General features: G+C 42.2%; 1 protein-coding gene across 1 annotated transcript in view; it reads left to right on the top strand.

Moving 5' to 3' along the window:
* plxnc1 (plexin C1) overlaps positions 1–23,356 on the top strand; it is a 229,139-nt gene that overhangs the window by 53,731 nt on the left and 152,052 nt on the right. Inside the window, exons 3-4 of the mRNA XM_059987740.1 lie at positions 436–570; positions 18,615–18,715. Of these exons, the coding sequence (XP_059843723.1) occupies positions 436–570; positions 18,615–18,715 (236 nt within the window). The remainder of the gene's footprint in view (positions 1–435; positions 571–18,614; positions 18,716–23,356) is intronic.

The raw sequence follows: 23,356 nt of genomic DNA on the forward strand, positions 1-23,356 counted from the left end.
TTGAAGGTATTCTGCTCTGTTGTTGTGATATTTTGTAATGATCCTCCTTGTTGGCAGGTCTGAATGTCTCTGGTTCATATTGCACTTTTATGCATAGCTTTACTTTGAAGAAGACCAATAACAAAAAACAGAAGATTTTTTTCAATGACTCTTGTCTTAGGCATCCCTCAGCCTAACTCACCAAGTTCCTTCAGAAGGGATATTTTCTTGTGATTTGTTTCTGAACACTGTCTTTGACAACCTTAGCCTTTTGAAGTGGACTCTCTGTAAGGTTGGGGGATTCAGCAGCCAGTCTGAGCACGGTATACTCTCCCAAGCCAATAATGAGAAATGTGAATGAAGATTAGCAGGTTTATGTGATATTATGCTATTGTAAGTCAGATATCAGTTCAGACTATGGAAGTAGATGAATTAACTGCATGATTTTTATTGCAGCTGGTTCTGGATGAAAATATGGAAGTTATTCGCCCAAGTATTCTGACTGAGCTGAGAGATGAATCTCCAATACGCCACAGCATATTGCTTGATAAAGTGGACCCAAATTACTTATACCTGTTAACTGAGAGGATGGTAAGCTGATACTTCTTTACAGTCTATTTATATAGTGTATTTAATTTTATTCCCATGATGAGGGATGGTTGATGCTAGTTACCACCTGTAGTTGCCCTGGGATGGCACTTGTTGGCTGGCTCTTCGACCTATTGCTTTGTGATTAGTTTAGCCATGTGCAGGACATTTAAGAACAACCATGTTATAGAGTCATAGAGAAGTACAGCACAGAAACAGGCCCTTCAGCCCATCTATTCCATGCCAATACCACTTAACCTGCCTTCTCCTGTCAATCTGCTGTCAATAGCCCTCCATACCCCTACTATCCAAACTTGTCTTAAATGTTAAAATCAAGCTCATATGCATCATTTTTGCAGACAGCTCATCCACACTCCTACAACCCTCTGAGTGAAAATGTTTCTCCTCATGTTTTGCTTAAACTTCTCATCTTTCTTCCCTAATCCATGACCTCTGGTTGTATACCCCTCATTATTTTGTACACCTCTGGCAAGTCTGCTCTCAATTTTCTATGTTCTAAAGAATACAGTCCTAATCTATTCAATCTTTCTCTATAACTCAGGTCCTCCAGACCTGGCAACATCCTTGTAAACTTTCTCTGCACTCTTTCAAACTTGTATACAGCTTTCCTGTAGGTAGGTGACCAAAACTGCACACAATACTCCAAATTAGGCTTCACCTACATTTTATACATCTTCAGCGTAACATCCCATTTTCTGTACTTACGAAGGCCAATGTGCCAAAAGCTTTCTTTACCACCATATCTACCTGTGATGCCACTTCCAACGAATTATACCCAGATCTTTGTTCTCCTCAGTGCTCTACTCTCGTTGGTCCTACCATAGTACAACACCTTGCACTTGTCTACAATAAACTCCATCTGCCATTTCTCAGCCCATTTTTCCAGCTCTTGCAGATCCCTCTGTAAGCCATGATAGCTTTCCTCACCATCCAACTCACTCCCAGTCTTGGTGCCATCTGCAAATATGCTGATGCAGTTAACCACATTATTATCTAGATGATTGATACAGGTGACAAAGAACAATGGACCTAACACTGATCCCTGTAGCTCACCACTAGTCACAGGCCTCCAGTCAGAGAGGCAACCCTCTCCTACCACTCTCTAGCTTCTCCCACAAAGCCAACGTCTAATCTAATTTAATACCTCATGCTGAATGAACCTTCTTAACCAGCCTCCCATGCAGGACCTAGTTAATGACTTTGCTGAAGTCCATATAGACAATATCCACTGCCTTGCCTTCATCCTGGTAACTTCCTCAAAAAACTCTATATGATTGGTTGGACGTGGCCTACCCACAAGAAGCCATGCTGATATCCTTAATCAGTCCATATCTATCCAAATACTTACATGTCAGGCCCCTTAGAATACTTTAGAATAGCTTACCCACAACTGATCTCAGACTCACCTAGTTTATGTTTAGAGACTTTTTAAAAACAGAAGAACAACACTGGCTATCCTCTAATCCTCCAGTACCTCCCCTGCTGTTAAGGGCGATTTAAAAATCTCTGCTAGGGCCCCATCAATTCTGCGCTTGCCTCCTGTAGGATCCGAGGGAACACCTTGTCAGGCCCTGGGGATTTATCCACCCTGAATTGCCTCAGGGTAGCAAACACCTCCTCCTCTGTAATCTGTAGAGGGTCCACGAACCTCATGCCACTCTGTGTCGTTTCCTGAGTAAATACCAGTACAAAGAATTCATTTAAGGTCTGTCCCATCTGTTCCGGCTCCACACATGGATTGCTGACCAACTCCATGCCTTCTTGATTTCTTTCACGCCTGTTCTCCTGCATTTCTTGTACTCCATAAGCACCTCATTTGTTCCTTCTTGCCTATACACCTCCTTTTATCTCTTAACCAGAGCCTCAATATCTCTTGAAAACCAAGGTTCCCTACACTTGTTATCTTTGCCTTTTATTCTGACAGGCACATACAAGTTTTGTACTCTCAAAATTTTGTTTTCGAAGTCCTCCCACTTGCCAAGTACACCTTTATCGGAAAACAGCCTGTCCCATCCACACTTGCCAAATCATTTCTGATACCATTAAAGCAGGCCTTTTTCCAATTTAGTATCTCAACCCGTGGACCAGAGGTACCTCTTTGCCTACTTACTTTGAAACTAATGGCATTGGGGGTCACTGGATGCAAAGTATTCCCCTACACAAACTTCAGGCACCTGTCCTGTCTCATTCGCTAACAGCAGATCCAGTATCACACACTCTTTCAGTGGGGCTTCTACATACTGATGAAGGAAACTCTCCAGGACACATTTGACAAACTCTATCCCATCCAGTCCTTTTACAGTATGGAATTCCCAGCCAATTTGTGGAAAGTTAAAGTATTGTAACAGCGTACTGTAACAGATTGCAACAGTCTGCAATCTCTTTACAAATCTGATCCTCTAAATCCTTCGGACTGTTCGGTGGTCTGTAATATAGCCCCATTGTTGTAGCCATACCCTTCTTATTTCTCAGATCCACCCGTAACACCTCACCAGTCGAGTTCTCCTGTCTGTCCTGACTGGGCACTGCAGTGACATTTCCCCTGACTAGTATCACCTCATTTGATCCCTCCCACTCTGTCACGTCTAAAACAACGGAACCCCCGAAGACTGAGCTGACAGTCCTGCCTCTCCTGCATCTAAGTCTCACTAATGGTTACAATATCATAATTCTAGGTGTCGATCCATGCCTTGAGCTCATCTGCCTTTCCTACGATAGTTCTTGCATTGAAATATTCGGAGCTCAGGACACTCGTCGCACCGTGCGCAACCTTTGGATTCCTGACTTTGTCTCAAGTCTTACCAAAGTCTGACTCCAGAACCTCTCCTCTCAGTGTTCAGGCTCTCTGGTCACCATTCCCTGGCAACTATAGTTTAAACCCCACCGTGCAGCATTCCCTCTAGGATATTACTCCCCCTCCAGTTCCAGTGCAAACGTTTTCACCTATATAGATTCCACCTTCCTTGAAAGAGAGCCCAATGATTCAAAAATCTTATGCCCTTGCTCCTACACCAACTCCTAAGCCACGTGAAAAACTGTAAACCTAGCACCCAACTCCCTGGACCCTCTATGCAGAACCTCGTCACTTGTCCTTCCCATGTCATTGCTACCTACATGGACCACGACCTCTGGCTATTCACCCTCCTGATTAAGAATGCTGAGGACTTGATCCAAGATATCCCAGACCCTGCCACCCAGGAAGCAACATACCATCTGAGGATCTTCTTCTCACCCATAGAATCTCCTGTCCATTCCCCTAACTAACAAATCCTCTATCACCACAGCATGCCTCTTCTCGCCCTTCACAGAGACGGACTCAGTGTCAGAGACCAGCCAATCTGACTTTCCTCTGTTAGCTCACCCCCCAATAGAATCCAAAGTGATAAACCTGTTGTTGAGGAGGTTGGCCAAAGGGCTCCTTCACCCCCTTTCCCTACCTGTCACCCAGTTTCCTGTGTCCTGCACCTTGGGTGTAACCACCTGTCTATATGTCCTATCTGTCACCCCCTCAGCCTCCCGAATGATCCGGAATTCATCTAGTTCCAGCTGCAACTTCTCAACATGGATTGTTAGAAGCTGCAGCCAGATGCACACTTGCAGTTGTAGTTGTCAGAGACACTGGAAGTCTCCCTGCCTTCCCACATCCCACAAGAGGAGTATTTCACTATCCTGCCTGGCATCTCTACTGTCCTAGCTGAGCAGATAGAAAGAAAAAAAAACGATCTACAGCTTTTCTTTTTTTGCCTTTTGACTGAAGCCTCCCTTCACTGAACTCTCAAAGAGCTAAACCTAACTACTCTAACTTTGTCCATTCCAACAATGGCCACTGCACTTTCCCCTGCCATCATTTAATTTTGCTTTTGCTAATCAATCCCAACACTGCTGGGTTGCTGGTCAGAGCTCCAAGTAAACTGCTATCAGCTCCACTGCCTTTTTCCACTCAGTCAGTGGACCCGAGTGAAATCCCTTTCCTCCATCTTCTGACTGGTCGCTGGCCAGAACTTAAAAAAAAGAATAGGACTAGAATCATAGGAACTCCAGAATGGGTTGGGGAAAGTGGGCAGAGTCCTTCCCTGAACATCTTTGAGGAACTGGTTGGGATCTTGCAACATAGAAAAAAATTTCGGCTTTGCTTAATACGTTTTGATTCTCTTCAGAACTGAGAAAAGAAAGAAAGAGTTTAAAAGTCTATTTTAGGTTAAATACCTTACATGACATGAATATTTTGCCATAGTCAAATCTTCAAGGGATTTGCTTTTTAATGGTTTCCCAAATAGTGACTACTCTAGAATGAAGATGTTTGGGTGATTTCCAGTGAGTTTCTCTGGTTCCTCAAAAAAAAATCTTAACTAGATTGCATCGTTAGTTCAGCTTCCTCTATTCTCTAAAGAATGTCTGAGTAAAATCATTCTGTTTGGTGTAGAGTTGACTTCAGTGAGCCACACTATTGACCCTGGTCTGACTCCACACATCATCTGATGCTGTGTTTTTGTTTCTGGCTACAGGGGCAGGTTTAATTTCATTTTTATTTGTCTATTTTAATTGCACAGTTTGTCTTCTTTTACACTTTGGTTATTGGTCAGTCTTTGTGTATAGTTTTATTTCACTATATTCCACTATTTCCTTTTTCCTGTAAATGCCCATAAGAAAATTAATTTAAGGTAGTTTACGGTGGCAAGCAAATACTTTAATGATAAACCTACTTCGAACTTTGAGGAAAATTGTATTTCTGATTCTAATTACTTCCTCCTTGTGATCATTTGGACACTTAATGAGAATAATCCTGAACCACGTACCAAATTCCATCTTCCCAGATTATTATTATTATTTTTTTATTTAGAGTCAGTTTTTTGGATTCTCGACTTGTGAAATTTTAATTCAAAGTTTTGAAATTTGTGACCAGTAATTGATTGTCTATGGTGTTTCATTTGTTTCAATTCTAACTTTATAGTCTAATACAGCCTTTCTTTGATAAGACAAGCTTCCAAATTTGCTGAATTCAATAACTGCATATTAAAATACATTTCCTAGCTATTTAGGCTGTTGTGTTTTCATATTGTTGGTAGAGTCATCAACTCCAATCCAAGGATAGGGGGTGAAACTGATGCCATGCAATTGAATCAGATTTATTATCTCTGACATACGATATGTCCTAAAATTGGTTTTGTGGCAACAGTATAGAGTAATATACAAAATATACTATAAGTAACTAATTTACTATATGTATAGTAATAATAACTATTATGATTCCAGTTAATTGGGACACATCAGTTAATTGATCCAATTAAGTTGCTGCCTGAAAATAGATTAAAAAGGTATAAAAATGTTTAATTGAGTTATAAATTTAAATGAAATACTGAACAGATTAGAACACTATCAATACTACCACTGTACTATAAAGCTAAATTAGTTATTGATGTTGGAATTGCGTAGATGTGTTTTTTGATTGACTAAATAAACAAAATCAGTACACCTAATGGACTGCCTTCATATAAAACTGTTGATGATTGCATTCTTCTAATCTTCATTTTCATTGTAATTTTGAAGATGATTATCAATACCTTCAAATTCTTAATGGTTCTTAACTTAATGAAGTAGTGAAATCGTTTCATTTTGACTCCCAGCTGTTTCTGGCATTTCTAGGCCTGAATGCTTGAAACCACAGTGAACAAAGCAGTTCTGAATTGTCTTACTGTATTTCTCATCAAATATCAGTGACAGAAATTGCTGCTTTTTGAACACAAGCACACACAGCTGACACTGTTTAAAAACCGTTTGCTCGAAACTCTAATAGTTACACAAGTGCACTGTCTGACACTGCTTAGAAACTGTTTGCTTTAAGCACGGTATGGTGTCTAATTGTCACACAAGTGCACTGTCTGACACTGTTTAGAAATTGTTTCTCTACAGTCTCCTGTCCCAATTAACGGTGTGGTGTTTGAAATAATTGAAGGGAATCCTGGCTATTTTCCGAGTTTTTGTCCTTTATGAGTTGTCCCAAATAAGTGGCTGCCCTGAATAGAACAAAAGAAAAAAATGCTGTCAGATTCCCCCTTCTCCAGCCCTGTATCTCTTTAACTTCCCAGCTCTTTACTTCACCTCTTCCCCTCCCAGTTTCACCCATCACCTTGTGGGTCTTCCTCCCATCCCACTTTCTTAGTCTAACTCCTCATCCTTTTTCTCCAGTCCTGATGAAGGGTCTCAACCCAAAATGTTGACTGTACTCTTTTCCATAGATGCTGCTCGAGTTCCTCCAGCATTTTGTGTGTTGCTTGGATTTCCAGCATCTGCAGATTTTCTCTTGTTTGTGATTGGAAAAATACTGTGGTAGTATTCATGGGTTCATTGTCCATTTAGAAATTTTATGGCAGAGAGGAAGAAGTTGTTCCTAAAGTGTTGAGTATATGTCTTCTGCCTCGTCTAGTTCCTGTCTGATGGTAGTAATGAGAAGAAGGCATGACATGGATGGTGGAGTCTTTAACGATGGATGCTCCCTTCTTGAGGCATCTCCTTTTAAAGATGTCCTCAAAGGTGGGGAGGTCGGTTTCATGATAAAGCAGGCTCTGCAGCTTTTACCAGTCCTGTGTGTTGGCCTCTTCCTACTAGATAGTGATACAACCAGTTAGGATGCTCTCCACAGTACATTTGTAGAAACTTGCTAAAATCTTCGGTGACAAACCAAATCTGCTTAAATTCCCAATGAAAGGAACACAGCTTTTACTTCTGTAAGTTTCCACTTGCATCATTCTGGGCCAAATTCACCACAAACATATGATATAATCTCCATTTAGTAATTGTCAACTGTAGCTTGCATACCTCCCATTTCAAAATATGAAGAAGTAGCAGCAATGTTACACATTTCATCAGCTCTGTGCTCCCCATAAACTGCACACCATCCTGCTGCCATTTCCTTTTTTCACAGAAGTGAAGTTCCTGGGACCCTCTGACCTGTAGCACTGTGGGAATGGTAGCCTCTTTCCACTCGTCTGTAGGATGTAGACATCGCTCGCAATTCCAGCATCAACTATTCCTTAAATCAGATGGTCTGTTGTCTGCCTGTATCAGATCAATTTCGAGAATGTGGCTGATCAATTGTGGGAGGCGCTCCCTTTTGGGTGAGAGCTTTTGAGTGCCTTTATCTTTTTGCCTTGCTGGACTTCGTACATTGCTCCTACACAGTAGGTTGCACAGCTTGTACTGTTACTAATATGGCTGAGTAAAAACTTTTAATTGTAGCAATGCGTAACGTGGCTGATTTCAGAGAGCAGTGAATATCCAGTTGCATCAGTGAGTCTAGAGTCATTTTCTTCAGCAGTTTAATGGGGGCACGACTGCACAAGCGTGTGTAAGTCAGACTGTGAGGAAGCGAGAGTTGGCCACACTGCAGGTAAAGGCTACACAGGCAGAAAGGGAATGGGTGGCCACTAGACAGCGGAGCAGTAGGCAGGTAGTGCAGGAGTCCCCTGAGGTCATCTCCCTCCTAAACAGATATACTGATTTGGATACTGTTGGGGGAGGTGTCTCATCAGGGGAAGGCAGCAGCAGCCGAGTTCATGGCACCATGGGTGGCTCTGCGGCACAGGAGGGAAGGAAAAGGAGTGGGAGAGCTATAGTGATGGGGGATTCGATTGTAAGGGGAATAGATAGGCGTTTCTGCGGCCGCAAATAAGACTCCAGGATGGTATGTTGCCTCCCTGGTGCAAGGGTCAAGGATGTCTCTGAGCGGCTGCAGGACATTCTGGAGTGGGAAGGTGAACAGCCAGTGATCATGGTGCACATAAGTACCAACGATATAGGTAAAAAACAGGATGAGGTCCTACAAGGTGAATTTAGGGAGTTAGGAGATTCTATAAGGGCTAAAAATGTTGTAAAAACAAGCCTGAAGGCTTTGTGTGTCAATGCGAGGAGCATTCGTAACAAGGTGGATGAATTGAATGTGCAGATAGTTATTAATGTATAAGATATAGTTGGGATCACAGAGACATGGCTCCAGGGTGACCAAGGATGGGAGCTCAAAATTCAGGGATGTTCAATATTCAGGAGGGATAGACAGGAAGGAAAAGGAGGTGAAGTAGCGTTGCTGGTTAGAGAGGAGATTAACGCAATAGAAAGGAAGGACATTAGCCTGGAGGATGTGGAATCGATATGGGTAGAGCTGCATAACACTAAGGGGCAGAAAACGCTGGTGGGAGTTGTGTACAGGCCACCTAACAGTACTAGTGAGGTTGGGGATGGCATTAAACAGGAAATAAGAAATGTGTGCAATAAAGGAACAGTAGTTATAATGGGTGACTTCGATCTACATATAGATTGGGTGAACCAAATTGGTAAGAGTGCTGAGGAAGAGGATTGCTTGGAATGTATGTGGGATGGTTTTCTGAACCAACATGTTGAGGAATCAACTAGAGAGCAGGCCATTCTAGATTGAGTATTGAGCAATGAGGAAGGGTTAGTTAGCAATCTTGTCATGTGAGGCCCCTTGGGTAAGAGTGACCATAATATGGTGGAATTCTTCATTAAGATGGAGAGTGACATAGTTAATTCAAAAACAAAGGTTCTGAACTTAAAGAAGGGTAACTTTGAAGGTATGAGACATGAATTAGCTAAGATAAACTGGCAAATGATACTTAAAGGGTTGACGGTGGATATGCAATGGCAAGCATTTAAAGATTGCATGGATGAACTACAATAATTGTCCATCCCAGTTTGACAAAAGAATAAACCAGGGAAGGTAGTGCACCCATGGCTGAGAAGGGAAATTAGGGATAGTATCAAGTCCAAAGAAGAAACATATAAATTAGCCAGAAAAAGTGGCGCACCTGAGGACTGGGAGAAATTCAGAGACCAGCAGAGGAGGACAAAGGGCTTAATTAGGAAAGGGAAAAAAGATTGAGAGAAAGCTGGCAGGGAACATAAAAACTGACTGTAAAAGCTTTTATAGATATGTGAAAAGAAAAAAGATTGGTTAAGACAAATGTAGGTCCCTTACAGTCATGGTGATTTGATCATGGGGAACAAGGACATGGCAGACCAATTGAATAACTACTTTGGTTCTGTCTTCACTAAGGAGGACATAAATAATCTTCCGGAAATAGTAGGGGACCAAGGGTCTAGTGAGATGGAGCAACTGAGGGAAATACATGTTAGTAGGGAAATGGTGTTAGGTAAATTGAAGGGTTTAAAGGCAGATAAATCCCCAGGCCTAGATGGTCTGCATCCCGGAGTGCTTAAGGAAGTAGCCCAAGAAATAGTGGATGCATTAGTGACAATTTTTCAAAACTCTTTAGATTCTGGATTAGTTCCTGAGGATTGGAGGGTGGCTAATGTAACCCCACTTTTTAAAAAAGGAGGGAGAGAGAAACCGGGGAATTATAGACTGGTTACCCTGACATCGGTGGTGGGGAAAATGCTAGAGTTGGTTATCAAAGATATGATAACAGCACATTTGAAAAGAGGTGAAATCATCGGACAAAGTCAGCATGGATTTGTGAAAGGAAAATCATGTCTGACGAATCTTATAGAATTTTTTGAAGATGTAACTAGTAGAGTGGATAGGGAGGAGCCAGTGGATGTGGTATATTTGGACCTTCAAAGGGTTTTTGACAAGGTCCCACACAGGAGATTAGTGTGCAAACTTAAAGCACACGGTATTGGGGGTATGGTACTGATGTGGACAGAGAATTGGTTGGCAAACAGGAAGCAGAGAGTGGGAGTAAACGGGACCTTTTCAGAATGGCAGGCAGTGACTAGTGGGGTACCACAAGGCTCAGTGCTGACACCAGTTGTTTACAATATATATTAATGATTTAGACAAGGGAATTAAATGCAGCATCTCCAAGTTTGCGGATGACACGAAGCTGGGCAGCGGTGTTAGCTGTGAGGAGGATGCTAAGAAGATGCAGGGTGACTTGGATAGGTTAGGTAAGTGGGCAAATTCATGGTAGATGCAATTTAATGTGGATAAATGTGAGGTTATCCACTTTGGTTGCAAGAACAGGAAAACAGATTATTATCTGAACGGTGGCCGATTAGGAAAAGGGACCTGGGTGTCATTGTACACCAGTCATTGAAGGTGGGCATGCAGGTACAGCAGGCGGTGAAAAAAGCAAATGGTATGTTGGCATTCATAGCAAAAGGATTTGTGTACCGGAGCAGGGAGGTTCTACTGCGGTTGTACAAGGCCTTGGTGAGACTGCACCTAGAGTATTGTGTGCAGTTTTGGTCCCCTGATCTGAGGAAAGTCATTCTTGCCATAGAGGGAGTACAAAGAAGGTTCACCAGATTGATTCCTGGGATGGCAGGACTTTCATATGAAGAAAGACTGGATCGACTAGGCTTATACTCACTGGAATTTAGAAGATTGAGGGGGGATCTTATTGAAACGTATAAAATTCTAAAGGGATTGGACAGGTTAGATGCAGGAAGATTGCTTCCGATGTTGGGGAAGTCCAGAACGAGGGGTCACAGTTTAAGGATAAAGGGGAAGCCTTTTAGGACCGAGATGAGGAAAAACTTCTTCACACAGGAGGTGGTGAATCTGTGGAATTCTCTGCCACAGGAAACAGTTGAGGCCGGTTCATTGGCTATATTTAAGAGGGAGTTAGATATGGCCCTTGTGGCTAAAGGGATCGGCGGGTATGGAGAAAAAGCAGATACAGGGTTACGAGTTGGATGATCAGCCATGATCATACTGAATGGCAGAGCAGGCTCGAAGGGCCGAATGGCCTACTCCTGCACCTATTTTCTATGTTTCTATATCAAGGCCAGGTAAGAACAGCAATGTTCCTTTCCTGAAGGAGACAGGTGAACTAGGTGTAACAGTTTAATAGAAAGCCCACCAACACGGTCAAGGCAGCCAAGGTTGGCCAGTAAAGATTGCCACCTCTGATCCTGAGGGAAAATATCAACAAGGAGAGAAATACAAAAATTAGTTGTAACCCTTACCCACAGGCTGGTATATGTCCAGGGGAAAAAAGGAGATCCAGCCACTCTCCAACCCACCTCCGGTACACACAGGTGCTGTGAGAATCGAGTTAATGCCTCGCGCCTGCCAACAGTATCAAACCCACAACAAATACCGTTATGAAATACACTTTAAAGAGTTTACTAAAATTAAAAAATAGTAGGCAATACAATATATATACATACAAGGAAAAAAACAAAAGGCGCCAACTTGTCAAAGTTCAGTCTGTTTAGTGCACTCGTTGGAGCTCAATCAACGAACCAAACGACCCATCCGGCCGTCGCACCTGGGACCACCCCGGTGGTCTTACGAGCAGTCCAGCACACGTCCACCTTCTTCAGTCTCTTCTTCGGCCTCTCCCGAAAAACCCGCGAAAACCCCTCCCCCAAGTTCCCAGCATCACAAGACACAATGACATTCCCCATTGATTAACAAATGAATACAATTACCATATCAGCCATTCTAAAGTGAAACAACGGCTAGAGAAACACTTATCCGACAAAGAAACATTCCTACTTGTAACAAACCAAAGAGGCCATTTTGAGTACATACCCAGGACATTGTACATAGTATTTGCATCATAATGCATGTGGATTGCTAAGCTTTCAAACTTTACCCTCTCATTTTAATAAGCAGAAGGTGAATGAAATTGTCCATGCCAGTTCAGGAGCCTGGAGACTGAGGATAATAACCGTTCCTGAACCTGGTGGTGTAGGATCCAAGGCTCATGTACCTTGTTCCTGATGGCAGTCTTTGATGACAGGTGCTGCTTTCTTTAGGTAGTGCTCCTTGTAAATGTGCTCAGTGGTGAGGAGGGCTTTGCCTGTGCCGGACCTGTCTGTGTCCGCCAATTCTGTTACTGGGCATCGGTGTTACCACACTAGGTTCTCAGGATACACTTCAATACATGCTGGTCCCAGGACAGGATTTCTGATATGATAATGCAAAGGAATTTAAAGTTACCATCATGAGACCACAGTCAGTGCCAATCGGTAATAACATCTTTTCCTCACTGACTACCAACAGTGGCATACCTCAAAGATACATGCCCTATTATCTCTACACCCATGACTGTGGGGTTATGCACAACTCATACACCATCTATAAATTTGCTGATGACACAACTATTGTTGGCAGAATCTCAGATGGTGATGAAATGTACAGGAGTGAGATCAGCTGATTGAATGGTGTTGCAACAACAACGTTGCACTCAATGTCAATAAGACCAAGGAACTGATTATGGACTTCAGGAAAGGGAAGTCAAAGGAACACACACACCAGTCCACATCGAGGGGCCAGCAGTAGCAAGGGTGAGCAGTTCCAAGTTCCTGGATGTCAACATCGCTGAAGATCTATCCTGGGCCCAACATATTGATATAGTTACAAAGAAGGAAAGACAGCAGCTAAGAATTGGAAGAGATTTGGGATGTCACTACAAACTCTAGCAAATTTCTACAGATGTAACATAGAGAACATTCTAACTGGTTGCATCACCATCTTGTATGAAGGGGCCACTGCACAGGATCAGAATAAGCTGCAGAGTACAGTACTGCAAACTCAGCCAGTTCTATCAATGGCACTAGCCTCCCAAGCATTGAGCACATCTTCCAAAGGTGATGCCTCAAGAAGGTAGCATTCACCATTAAGGACCCCCGTTACCTAGGACATGCTCTCTTGTTTTTTGCTGCCTTCAAAGAGGTGGTACAGGAGCCTGAAGACACTCACTCAATGTTTTCGGAACAGCTTCTTCCCCTCCATCATCAAATTTCCAAACAGACCATGAACCAACCTATGAACACTCCCTCACTCTTTTTGCACCACTTATTTAACATAATTTTTTAAATATAGTTCTTACTGTAATTTATATTTTTTGTATTGCAATGTACTGCTGCTGCAAAATGACAAATTTGACCATATATGCTAGTGATATTAAACCAGATTCTGATTCAGAAATACAGGTGAGAAGGTTGGGTAGGTGATAAGTTTAACCCTATGGATCAAAGTGTGAGGTGATTCATTTTGGTGTGAAGGATGAGGATTTTCTTCTAAAACTTAGGGTTACTAAATGCAGCACCAAAATAAAGAGATCTGGCAGAATGGATAAGTAATTCAGTAAAAGTCACCACTGAAAGAAAGAGAAGAGGTGAAATGTCTTTTTGAACAGGGCGTACGCATTATGGGTTCTGGATCAGTGAATAAAATACTGTTACTGGGAGGGGGAGGGGGAAGCTTTAGTTTTACTGCTTTCAGATTGTCTTGCAGCAAAAATGATTACATTAGCCTTATTTATCACACATACATCAAAACATCAAAGCATGCAGTGAAATATGTCATTTGCATTTACTGCTTATGATGGCTCAGTACTATCAGCACATTAGTTTGGATGACTGTTTATTTCGAGTTTCTGATCACCATCATTTCAGTTTTCTACTCTGAGCCCGTTCTTACTTTTTATCTTTAATCTTCTCTATGGTTCCATTGAAGGAGCATCTCATTTTCAATAAGGCTCTTTACTGCTTTCTGGACGATACAGGCTTCAAATTATGTATTATAAAATTAGTATGTAATCTAAAATTTTAAGTATTTATTAAATTGCATTGAATTGACTTTCTTTCTCATTCTGCACGTACATGAGGAGTAAAAATCTTTGTTACATCTCCATCTAAATGTGCAGTACACAACTATAGTAATTTATAATAATATATAATAAATAGAAGAGTCATGCAATATAGAGTACACTCAAATCAGCGTGAGTTAATCATTCTGATGGCCTGGTGGAAGAAGCTGTCCCAAAGCCTGTTGGTCCTGGCTTTTATGCTGCGGTACCGCTTCCCGGATGGTAGCAGCTGGAATAGATTGTGGTTGGGGTGACTTGGGTCCCCAATGACCTTATGGGCCCTTTTTTACACACCTGTCCTTGTCCTGAATCATGATAAGTTCACATCTATAGATGCACTGGGCTGTCTGCACCACTCTCTACAGAGTCCTGCGATTAAGGGAGGTACAGTTCCTATACCAGGCAGTGATGCAGAAAGTCAGGATGCTCTCAATTTGCCCCTGTAGAAAATTCTTAGGATATGGGGGCCCATACCAAACTTCCTCAACCGTCTGAGGTGAAAGAGGTACTGGTGTTCCTTTTTCACCACACAGCTGGTGTGTACAGACCACGTGAAGTCCTTAGTGATGTGGAGACCTTCCATGGAGACCTTTCATCAGGCCAAGGAAGGAAATGGGAAAAAACCAGAATAAGAAGGTGGAGGCAGGGTAAAAGTATAAAGTTAGCAAGGTGATAGGTGAAAACAGGTGAGGGGAAAGGGAATAAGCAGAAGCCAAGAGGTGATAGGTGGTAGAGTTACTTGGCTGAAAGAAGTGGACAATGAGAAAAAAGGAAGGAGAAGCACCAGATGGTCAGAAGAACTTACTGTTGAATTCCAAGGGCTGCAGTTTGATCAGCTGGAAGGTGAGGAACTTACCCTTGTTCTGACTTTGAGGAGAAGGATGAGAGCAGTAATAGGAGAAGTGGAACAAATCTGGCGAGAGCCTTCTCAACCAAAGTGGAGAGCAAGTCTAACTGAAGGGAAATGGAGAGGAGCATTGGTGTGCATGGCATCATCACCAGACACCCACCGTTGAGAGAATGAAGGCATTGTGTTGGAAGGTGGCATATCAAAGTTTGGAAATGTGTAGACTTGTAATACAGTGATTGAAAACCTATTTTGAGGTACAGAGGTGAAGAAAGTGTAACACCTGTTAAGCACTTGTCTTATCTCATGTGACTAGGCTTATCTCACTATGAGAAAATTAAATTACATAGTACTACACTGGTTCAGTAACTTATGAAATTCAGAGCCTTTGAATGAAGATAAGCTCATATCCAACCCTGTTAAATCCTCTACGTCATGAAACATGGTGTTCCCGCGTTGCTGCTTCCATCTCTTGTGGTTTGCCATCTTCTTTCCTTGGATGAAATAGTGAGTCATCGACGGAAAGTCGTTTCACAAATTTAGCCGAAACAAAAACCTGACCAAATCCCTCAGTGTAATTTAACAGAACTAATCCCGGTTCCACGATCGAGATCTTGGACACTTGTCTCTGCCAATATTGTCTCGTTATTGCCGTAGCTTCAGTGGATTTTATTTCAGTATCGCCTCTCCTCCAGGGGTTTCACCTGAGGTTTTCAAGTAAATAGGGTAGAAATATTCACTACTAATTCCACTTTTATATCTTTTATTTCAAATAGTTTGTTGCGTTTCTCTCGTTTTCCCGTGCAGCATCAGCTGAGCCTCATTCTTGCTTCATTTTTTTTTCTGTTCCTTTTAAATTCTGTCAACATGGTTTTCATCCTGCTTTCTAGCTTTACATCTTCAGGTTTAATTAACCTGGGTTACAAGAGGCAGCGATGGATTACATGAGGAAGGATGATAAAATGTTTGAGTAGGAAGGGGTGATAATGCAGACATCCCTGTGGCTGGGAGAAGGGATGAAGACGATGGCTTAGGGAGAACCAATACAACAAATACTCCACACACCACATTCAGTGAGAAATATAATGTGGACCCACATAGAACCTTCAAATAGCATTTACATCATTTTCTGTTTCTATTTCAGATTTCTAGCAAGGGTAATATTTTGCTTTTGGAATTGAATTTATTTCTTACATCCTTCATATACATGAGGAGTAAAAATCTTTACGTTACTTCTCCCTCTAAATGTGCAATGTGCAATTTATAGTAATTTGTAATAAATAGTATGTACATCAAGACAGTCAATATAACAGAGAAATACAATTGTATCAGCGTGAATTAATCAGTCTGATGGCCTGGTGGAAGAAGCTGTCCCAGAGCCTGTTGGTCCTGGCTTTTATGCTGTGGTACCATTTCCTGGATGGTAGCAGCTGGAACAGTTTGTGGTTGGGGTGACTCTGATCCCCAGTGATCCTTTGGGCTCTTTTTACACACTTGTCTTTGTAAATGCCCTGGATGATGGGAAGTTCACATCTACAGATGTGCTGGGCTGTCTGTATCATTCTTTGCAGAGTCCCGCAATTTAGGGAAGTACAGTTCCCATACCAGGCAGTGATGCAGCCAGTCAGGATGCTCTCAATTGTGCCCCTGTAGAGAGTTTTTAGGATCTGGGGACTCATGCCAGATTTCTTCAACCATCTGAGGTGAAAGAGGCTCTGTAGTATTTTTTCCACCGTACAGCCGGTATGTATAGACCACGAGAGATCCTCGGTGATGTGGATGCTGAGGAACTTGAAGCTGTTCACCCTCTCAACCTCAGATCCACTGATGTCAATAGGGGTTAATCCATCTCTATTCCTCCAGTAATCCACAACCAGCTCGTTTGTTTTTGCGGCATTGAGGGAGAGGTTGTTTTCTTGACACCACTGTATCAGAGAGATGACTGCTTCCCTGTAGCCCTCGTTATTGTTTGAGACAAGGCCAGTCAATGTAGTGTCGTCAGCAAATTTAATTAGCAGATTGGAGCTGTGGGTGGCGACACAATCATGGGTATACAGAGAATAAAGGAGGGGACTCAGTACACAGCCCTGAGGAGCTCCTGTGTTGAGAGTCAGAGGAGCAAAGGTGAGGGAGCCCACTCTTACCACCTGTTGGCGATCTGACAGGAAGTCCAGGATCCAGATGCACAAAGCAGAGTGAAGGCCGAAGTCTCTGAGCTTCTTGTCAAGTCTGAAGGGAATTATGGTGTTGAATGCTGAACTGTCATCCAAGAACAGCATTCTCACATAAGCATCCTTCTTCTCCAGATGTGTAAGGACAATGTGTTGAGCTGTGGTTATTGTGTCATCTATCGATCAGTTATGTAGGTAGTCAAATTGTAGGGGATCCATTGTGGGTGGTAGCAAGCTACAGATGTAGTCCTTGACCACCCTCTCAAAGCATTTGCTTATTATTGAGGTGAGTGCGACAGAACACCAGTCATTCAGATTTGTTACCTTGGTCTTTGTAGGTACAGGAACAATGGCGGATGTTTGAAGCAGAAGGGTACTCTACACTGAGAGAGGGAGAAATTAAAAATGTCTGTGAACACACTTGCCAGTTGTGCCGGGCACACTCTGGTGCCACAGCCTTGCGTTGGAAACACCTGCGTACTTCAGCCTCAGAGATGACCAAGGTGCAGGTTGCTTCAGTTGCTCAGTGTAGGCAACATCGAATGGAGTGTAAAAAAGATTTAGCTCATCTGGGAGAGAGGCGGCAATGTTGACAGCACCACTGCGCTTAGCTTTGAAGACTGCAATGGTGTGCAGACCTTGCCATAAGATGCATGTGTTGTTGGTGGAAAGTTGTGTCTGGATCTTGTCCCTGTAGTGTTATTTTGCTGCCTTGATGACTTTGCACAGATCATAGCTGCATTTCTTGAGTTCTTGTTGATTACCAGCAACATTAGCTCTGTCTCATGCGATAAGTGCTGCTTGCACTGAACTGTTGATCCAGGGCAATAAATGCCAACATTTTCAGTGATGACCAATATACTGATAAGGAATTAAAATATTTTCAACAATCTTTACACCTATTGTGTTTTCACAGTCCTTTCTGCATCCAGTAATAGTTCCACTTTATCCACATTAAATCTGATTTTGCACCATTCTGCCTCCCTGGTCTTTTAGCATTAATTTTGATGTTGGGCCAACACCTACTTTTGCGTTATCAGCACATATAGAGAATCTGTTCCCTCTGCATGGCTCCAATTGATCTTCTGGTGACCCATTGGTATCACACATTTGACCTTTCTTCGATCTATGTCCATAACACCATTCATTATCAACTCAATTATCTTATGTATCCAGAGTAAAATATAGTGAATCTACCCTTCAACTATCAAAGAAGCACTCACAAATCTTTAGGCCCTGTTCATCTATTTTCTGCTTTGGCCACTTCCAGTTCTACCTTTATTAAAATCACACTTGCTTGGGGTTAAGGCTAACAGGGCTCTTGTTTTTTTTTCAAATTCCCCACCAAACCATTCCGCATTTGTGGATTACAATTCCCTTCTTTGTGTGTGACGAGATTCCTAAAGTCTCTTTCTCTTGTTTCTGTAGGTGAGAAGGCTGAAGGTGGCATCCTGCATGCAGTACAGCTCGTGTGAAGGTTGTTTGGCTGCACAGGATCCGTACTGTGGTTGGTGTATTCTCAAGGGAAGGTCAGTTTGTGTAAAACAGATGAGTAGCAGCTAAACTGTTCACACTTACACCACAAGGCAGAACTGCTATCAATCTGGTCTGCATTAAAATCAGGACAGAGCAATTGGGAGTGAGAGTATTGAGCACAATTAGATTTCTTAAGTGAAAGGGACTGTATCCATGCTGTATTGCTGTATAACCCTACAATTCTAATTTCATAGTAAGCTTTGGGTCATGTTATCCCACTGCTGCCCAATCTCCCAGTCTTTCCATTTTTCTGCTGATCAAATTAATATGGGTTATGTCATCCAGAAACCAACCTGCTGCCTGAACTCTTCACAGTGGCCCCTTCACACCCAAGCTCACTCATTTCAGATGTAGGAGACCAAACAAGCTGAGCTCCTGCCCCTTCCAATCCCAACTGCACATTCAACCTGGCTCCAGTAATGAGAGGCTGGTTGCAAGGGACAGGTGGGTCGGGGACGCTGTATACTGAGACCTTGACCCAGGAATTCTTAATGGTCAGCGGTTGTCAAAGACCTTTTAACATTGTAGGTCTCAAATAGTCAGAGCGACTTAAAAATAGTTCAAATATATTTAAATAAAGAAAGCAAAAACAATAAAAATACCAATTTGTAATTAAGATACATTAAAATTAAGGAAAACATGCACTCTTCACAAGCTGGGTGGCAACTTGGAAGGGGTGAAAGTTTGCATGCCAGTGAGCATGTACGACTGTAGGCCAATTGCAAACTGATTGTGGATAGTTTCTCCAGGAGGTTAGCACTGTACTTTGTGGAGGAACAGAGGCATTGAACTTTCAGTTGCCTTGGACCTCAACACAGGACTGGGCATACACAGGAGTCCAAAGTGTGTTGAATTCACCAGTTCCATTCAGCCCATCTTTAGTGGTGCTATTAAGTAATGCAGACCACCTCTTACTACCTTGCATCGGCCTGAAAATATTTGCTTGGCCATAGCAGAAAGCCAAGTCTACACCAGCTTGTACAGCAATCCCATCCCCCATTAATTCATCCCGATAATCTACTCTTCCATAATACCATCAGTTCTACCCAGAATCCATGACTCATTTATTTACACTGGTCCATTACCTCACCAAGCACACATCTTTAGGCTGTAGAAGGAAGCCAGAACTCCCAGAGGAATCCCATGTGGCCTCAGGGAGAACATGAAAGTAGGTGTGGAAGCAAAGAGAGGACCGAAAACCAGGATTGAACCCAAACATTGAGGCTGTGAGACAGTAGCACTACCAGCTGTGCTATTTCGCCACAACTGGTTCAAATTCAATGCAATTTTGCTAGCATATATCCACAGCTGAAACTAATTTCCTTTAAAAATATTCTGACCCCAGACTTTCTTTAAGATTCTACACATTTTAGAAAGTTTATTTTAGATACTTTGCTTTTAATTAGCTTTCTCTCTTCTATTTTGTCTTTTAAATTGTTTTGATTATGCAGATGTGAACAATGCACCTCTGTAGCAGTTAGAGTTCAGTTAGTATTACAGCTCAGGGCTTGGGAATTCGGAGATCGCTTCTGGTATCCTCTGTGAGGAGTTATTATGTCCTCCCTTTGAATGTGTGTGTTTCCTCTGGAGGCTCTGGTTTCCTCCCACATTCAAAGACTAACCAGATTACAGGTTAATTGGTCATTGCAAATTGTCCTGTGAATAGGTGGGGTGCTGGGAGGTGAGGCTCACTGGGCTGGAAGGGCGATACTATACAGCCGGCCCTCCTTATCCGCGAGTTCTGCATGCGCGAATTCAACCAACCGCGAATCGAGAAAACCCATAAGTGCTCTTCCAGCACTTGTTGTTCGAGCATGTACAGACTTTTTTTCTTGTCATTATTCCCTAAACAATGCAGTATAACAACTATTTTACATAGCATTTACATTGTATTAGGTATTATAAGTAATCTAGAGATGATTTAAAGTATACCAGAGGATATGCGTAGGTTATTGTGGATCAGGATCAGAAAAAAATCGGAAGTTCTCTTATTAAGTAAGTTGGAACAGGTACATCCGATATTATTTAGCATCAGTTAGTCAAATGTTTGTCTTAGTATATAGATTATATTTTACCTTTCTGTGCATATGAAACACTGAGGAACGTATGTTTCAGCGCCGGGCTCGGGAACAGAAGTTCCTGAGTTCGATCCAGTAACAGATCACTCCCAAGCGTGCTCTCTATCTGTGCCTGGCTGATGTGGAGGATCAAAAACCCAAAACCCCAAAACCCAGTAATTAAACCACTGTGTTGCTTAATAATAATTGTAGCTTTCATCGGGGCAGGGCCTTTCCCACTTTATCCTTTAAAATTGTTCTGATCGTTGACTGTCTGTATCCTAATGCTTTTCCAATGACCGATGGCATTTCACTTCTTCCCGATCGCTTTATTATTTCCACCTTATTTTCAATCGTGATCGTGATTATTTTCATGAACAGAAACGCTGCGGATTAAGAGCGCCACCGCCGGATCCTAATGTCTATCACACTGAGACAGTTAAATAAGGTCTGGGGTTCTGCTGGGTCCTAAGGTCCACCACATTTAGACAGGTTGAATAAGGGACTTGAGCATCCATGTTTTTTGGTATCCATGAGGGGTCCCAGAACCAATCCTTCACGGATAAGGAGGGCCGACTGTACCTCTAAATAATACAGTATCTCATTCAGCTCTGCTGTCACAAGAGTCGTTAGAGAAAATCCTTCCTACCGAATGCAAAAGCATTTACAACACTTCATCTCTGTGCGCCAGGAGAACATACATCATAGTATAACAGTCTCTGTTTTATTACTCTGTACATTATTATTGCAAATTGGTAAATTATTATTGTGTATAATATTATTCTGTACTTTATTATTAGTTAAGACTGCAGACTGCTAAGTGTGTTTTTAAATGTTGTTGCTGTAACAAAAGAATTTCCCACTTGGGATCAATAAAGCAGTATTATTATTTTTATTATTATTAAATAAATGAAGTTATACTTACTAGTGCAGGGGTCACCAACCATTTTTGCACCGCGGACAAGTTTAACATTGACAATATTCTTGCGGACTGGCCGACGGTGGTGGTGGGGGGGGGGGGGTGGTAGGGTGTTAATCACAACCGGAAGATACAAAGTAGGTGATAAGTCAACTATAAGTCATTTATAAGTGGCTAATACACTCAATTTTGTTCCTAAAAGGCTTTATCTAACAAATTTAATATTAAACACACAGCGCATATTTTCCTCGCATGAATATAGTGATAAGTCAATTGTAGCTCACTTATAAATCAATAGCATCATAACGTTTTAAGTAACATTTGGATATTAAACACACAACTCATATTTTCCTTGTATGAACATATAAAATCATTGCAACACACTAGTGAGAGGACAAGGTAAGGGCAGGAGGTCCCTGTACTGGGGCTGCAGTGGTCGCAGTCCGGAGGGAGCGACTGACCGAGCAAGGAGTGCGACAGGGCACATGTCGGTAGGTGGATCTATCAGCCAACAAAAGTTTGGCTCGAGGGATGACTTTCAGTAGATCACAACGAGGTAGCTGCTCTGCTGCTTACGAAACCCTGAGCTCCAATTAGGTCGTCTGCGAATATTTTAGCACTGGGTTCCCCACGAGCATTCGGTACACTAAATAGATTCAGAGGCAGCGTCTATCTGTCCGTGCTCCAGGCCAGTAGCAATGGCACTTCCTGGGGCCGCGTGAGGTGACCAGTTACCCGAGGCCAACCAGTGATCCCTGGCGCGAGGATATCACTGCATTTAGGCGACTGATGACCTCACGTGGGTAATGACTTTGCGTGCATTCAAGTTCAACAGTGGGCGTGACAGGGAATGAGGAAAGGTGCAGCTGACTCATCGTTTCATATCGCCAAATCATATCGTTTCCTTGTGGCCCGGTAGCACATGCTTTGCGGTCCGTTGGTTGGGGACAACTGTACTAGTGCTCTGAATGGGAAGAGGATTTTGTAAGTCGGTGATGTATGAATTTCTTAGTAATCAGCCATTAGTGTGGGAAATGATTACACACAGACTGGGCATGATACCAAGTTCCCTTTTTCTGAAGCGTATTTCCACCCAGTTTCATCTTTCCCATAAAGTAATTATGTTGAACCCTCCTTTTGTGTTGGAGTGTTGGTTCGCTCTCAAAGCTGACATAATTGAATATAGAAAATTTGTAACACTGAGGAGATCATTTAGCTATCATGTCAGTGCTGGTCAAAGTGGAACTCCCCAGTCTAATCCCGCTTTAATAACATAGTGTGTTCTTTCCTTCAGGTCACAGAATAGCTCAAAGTACTATAAGAATGGATTAAGATTTCTATCTTCATCATCCTTTCAGATACAGAGTATTTCACTGAACGTCTTCAAGATGGGGAAAATGTCCCTATGCTCTCCCTAATCCTTGAACAAATGATTTTTAGTCTATGTCTAGTTTCTGACCCCCTCTGGAGAGTGTACAAGGTCTTTCTATTTACTCCATGTAATATTATACGCTTAGTTAAGTTTCCCTTAGCCTTCTCTGTTTAAAAGCAAACAACCTCAGCTTATTCAATCTTTCCTCATGAATGCATTTTCTAGTCCTAGTAAATCTCCTCTGCCCCTTCTCCAGTGCAATCACATTGTTCCTGTAATGTGTTGA

This window comes from Hypanus sabinus, chromosome 13 (genome assembly GCF_030144855.1).
Source record: "Hypanus sabinus isolate sHypSab1 chromosome 13, sHypSab1.hap1, whole genome shotgun sequence".
Lineage (NCBI taxonomy): Eukaryota > Metazoa > Chordata > Chondrichthyes > Myliobatiformes > Dasyatidae > Hypanus > Hypanus sabinus.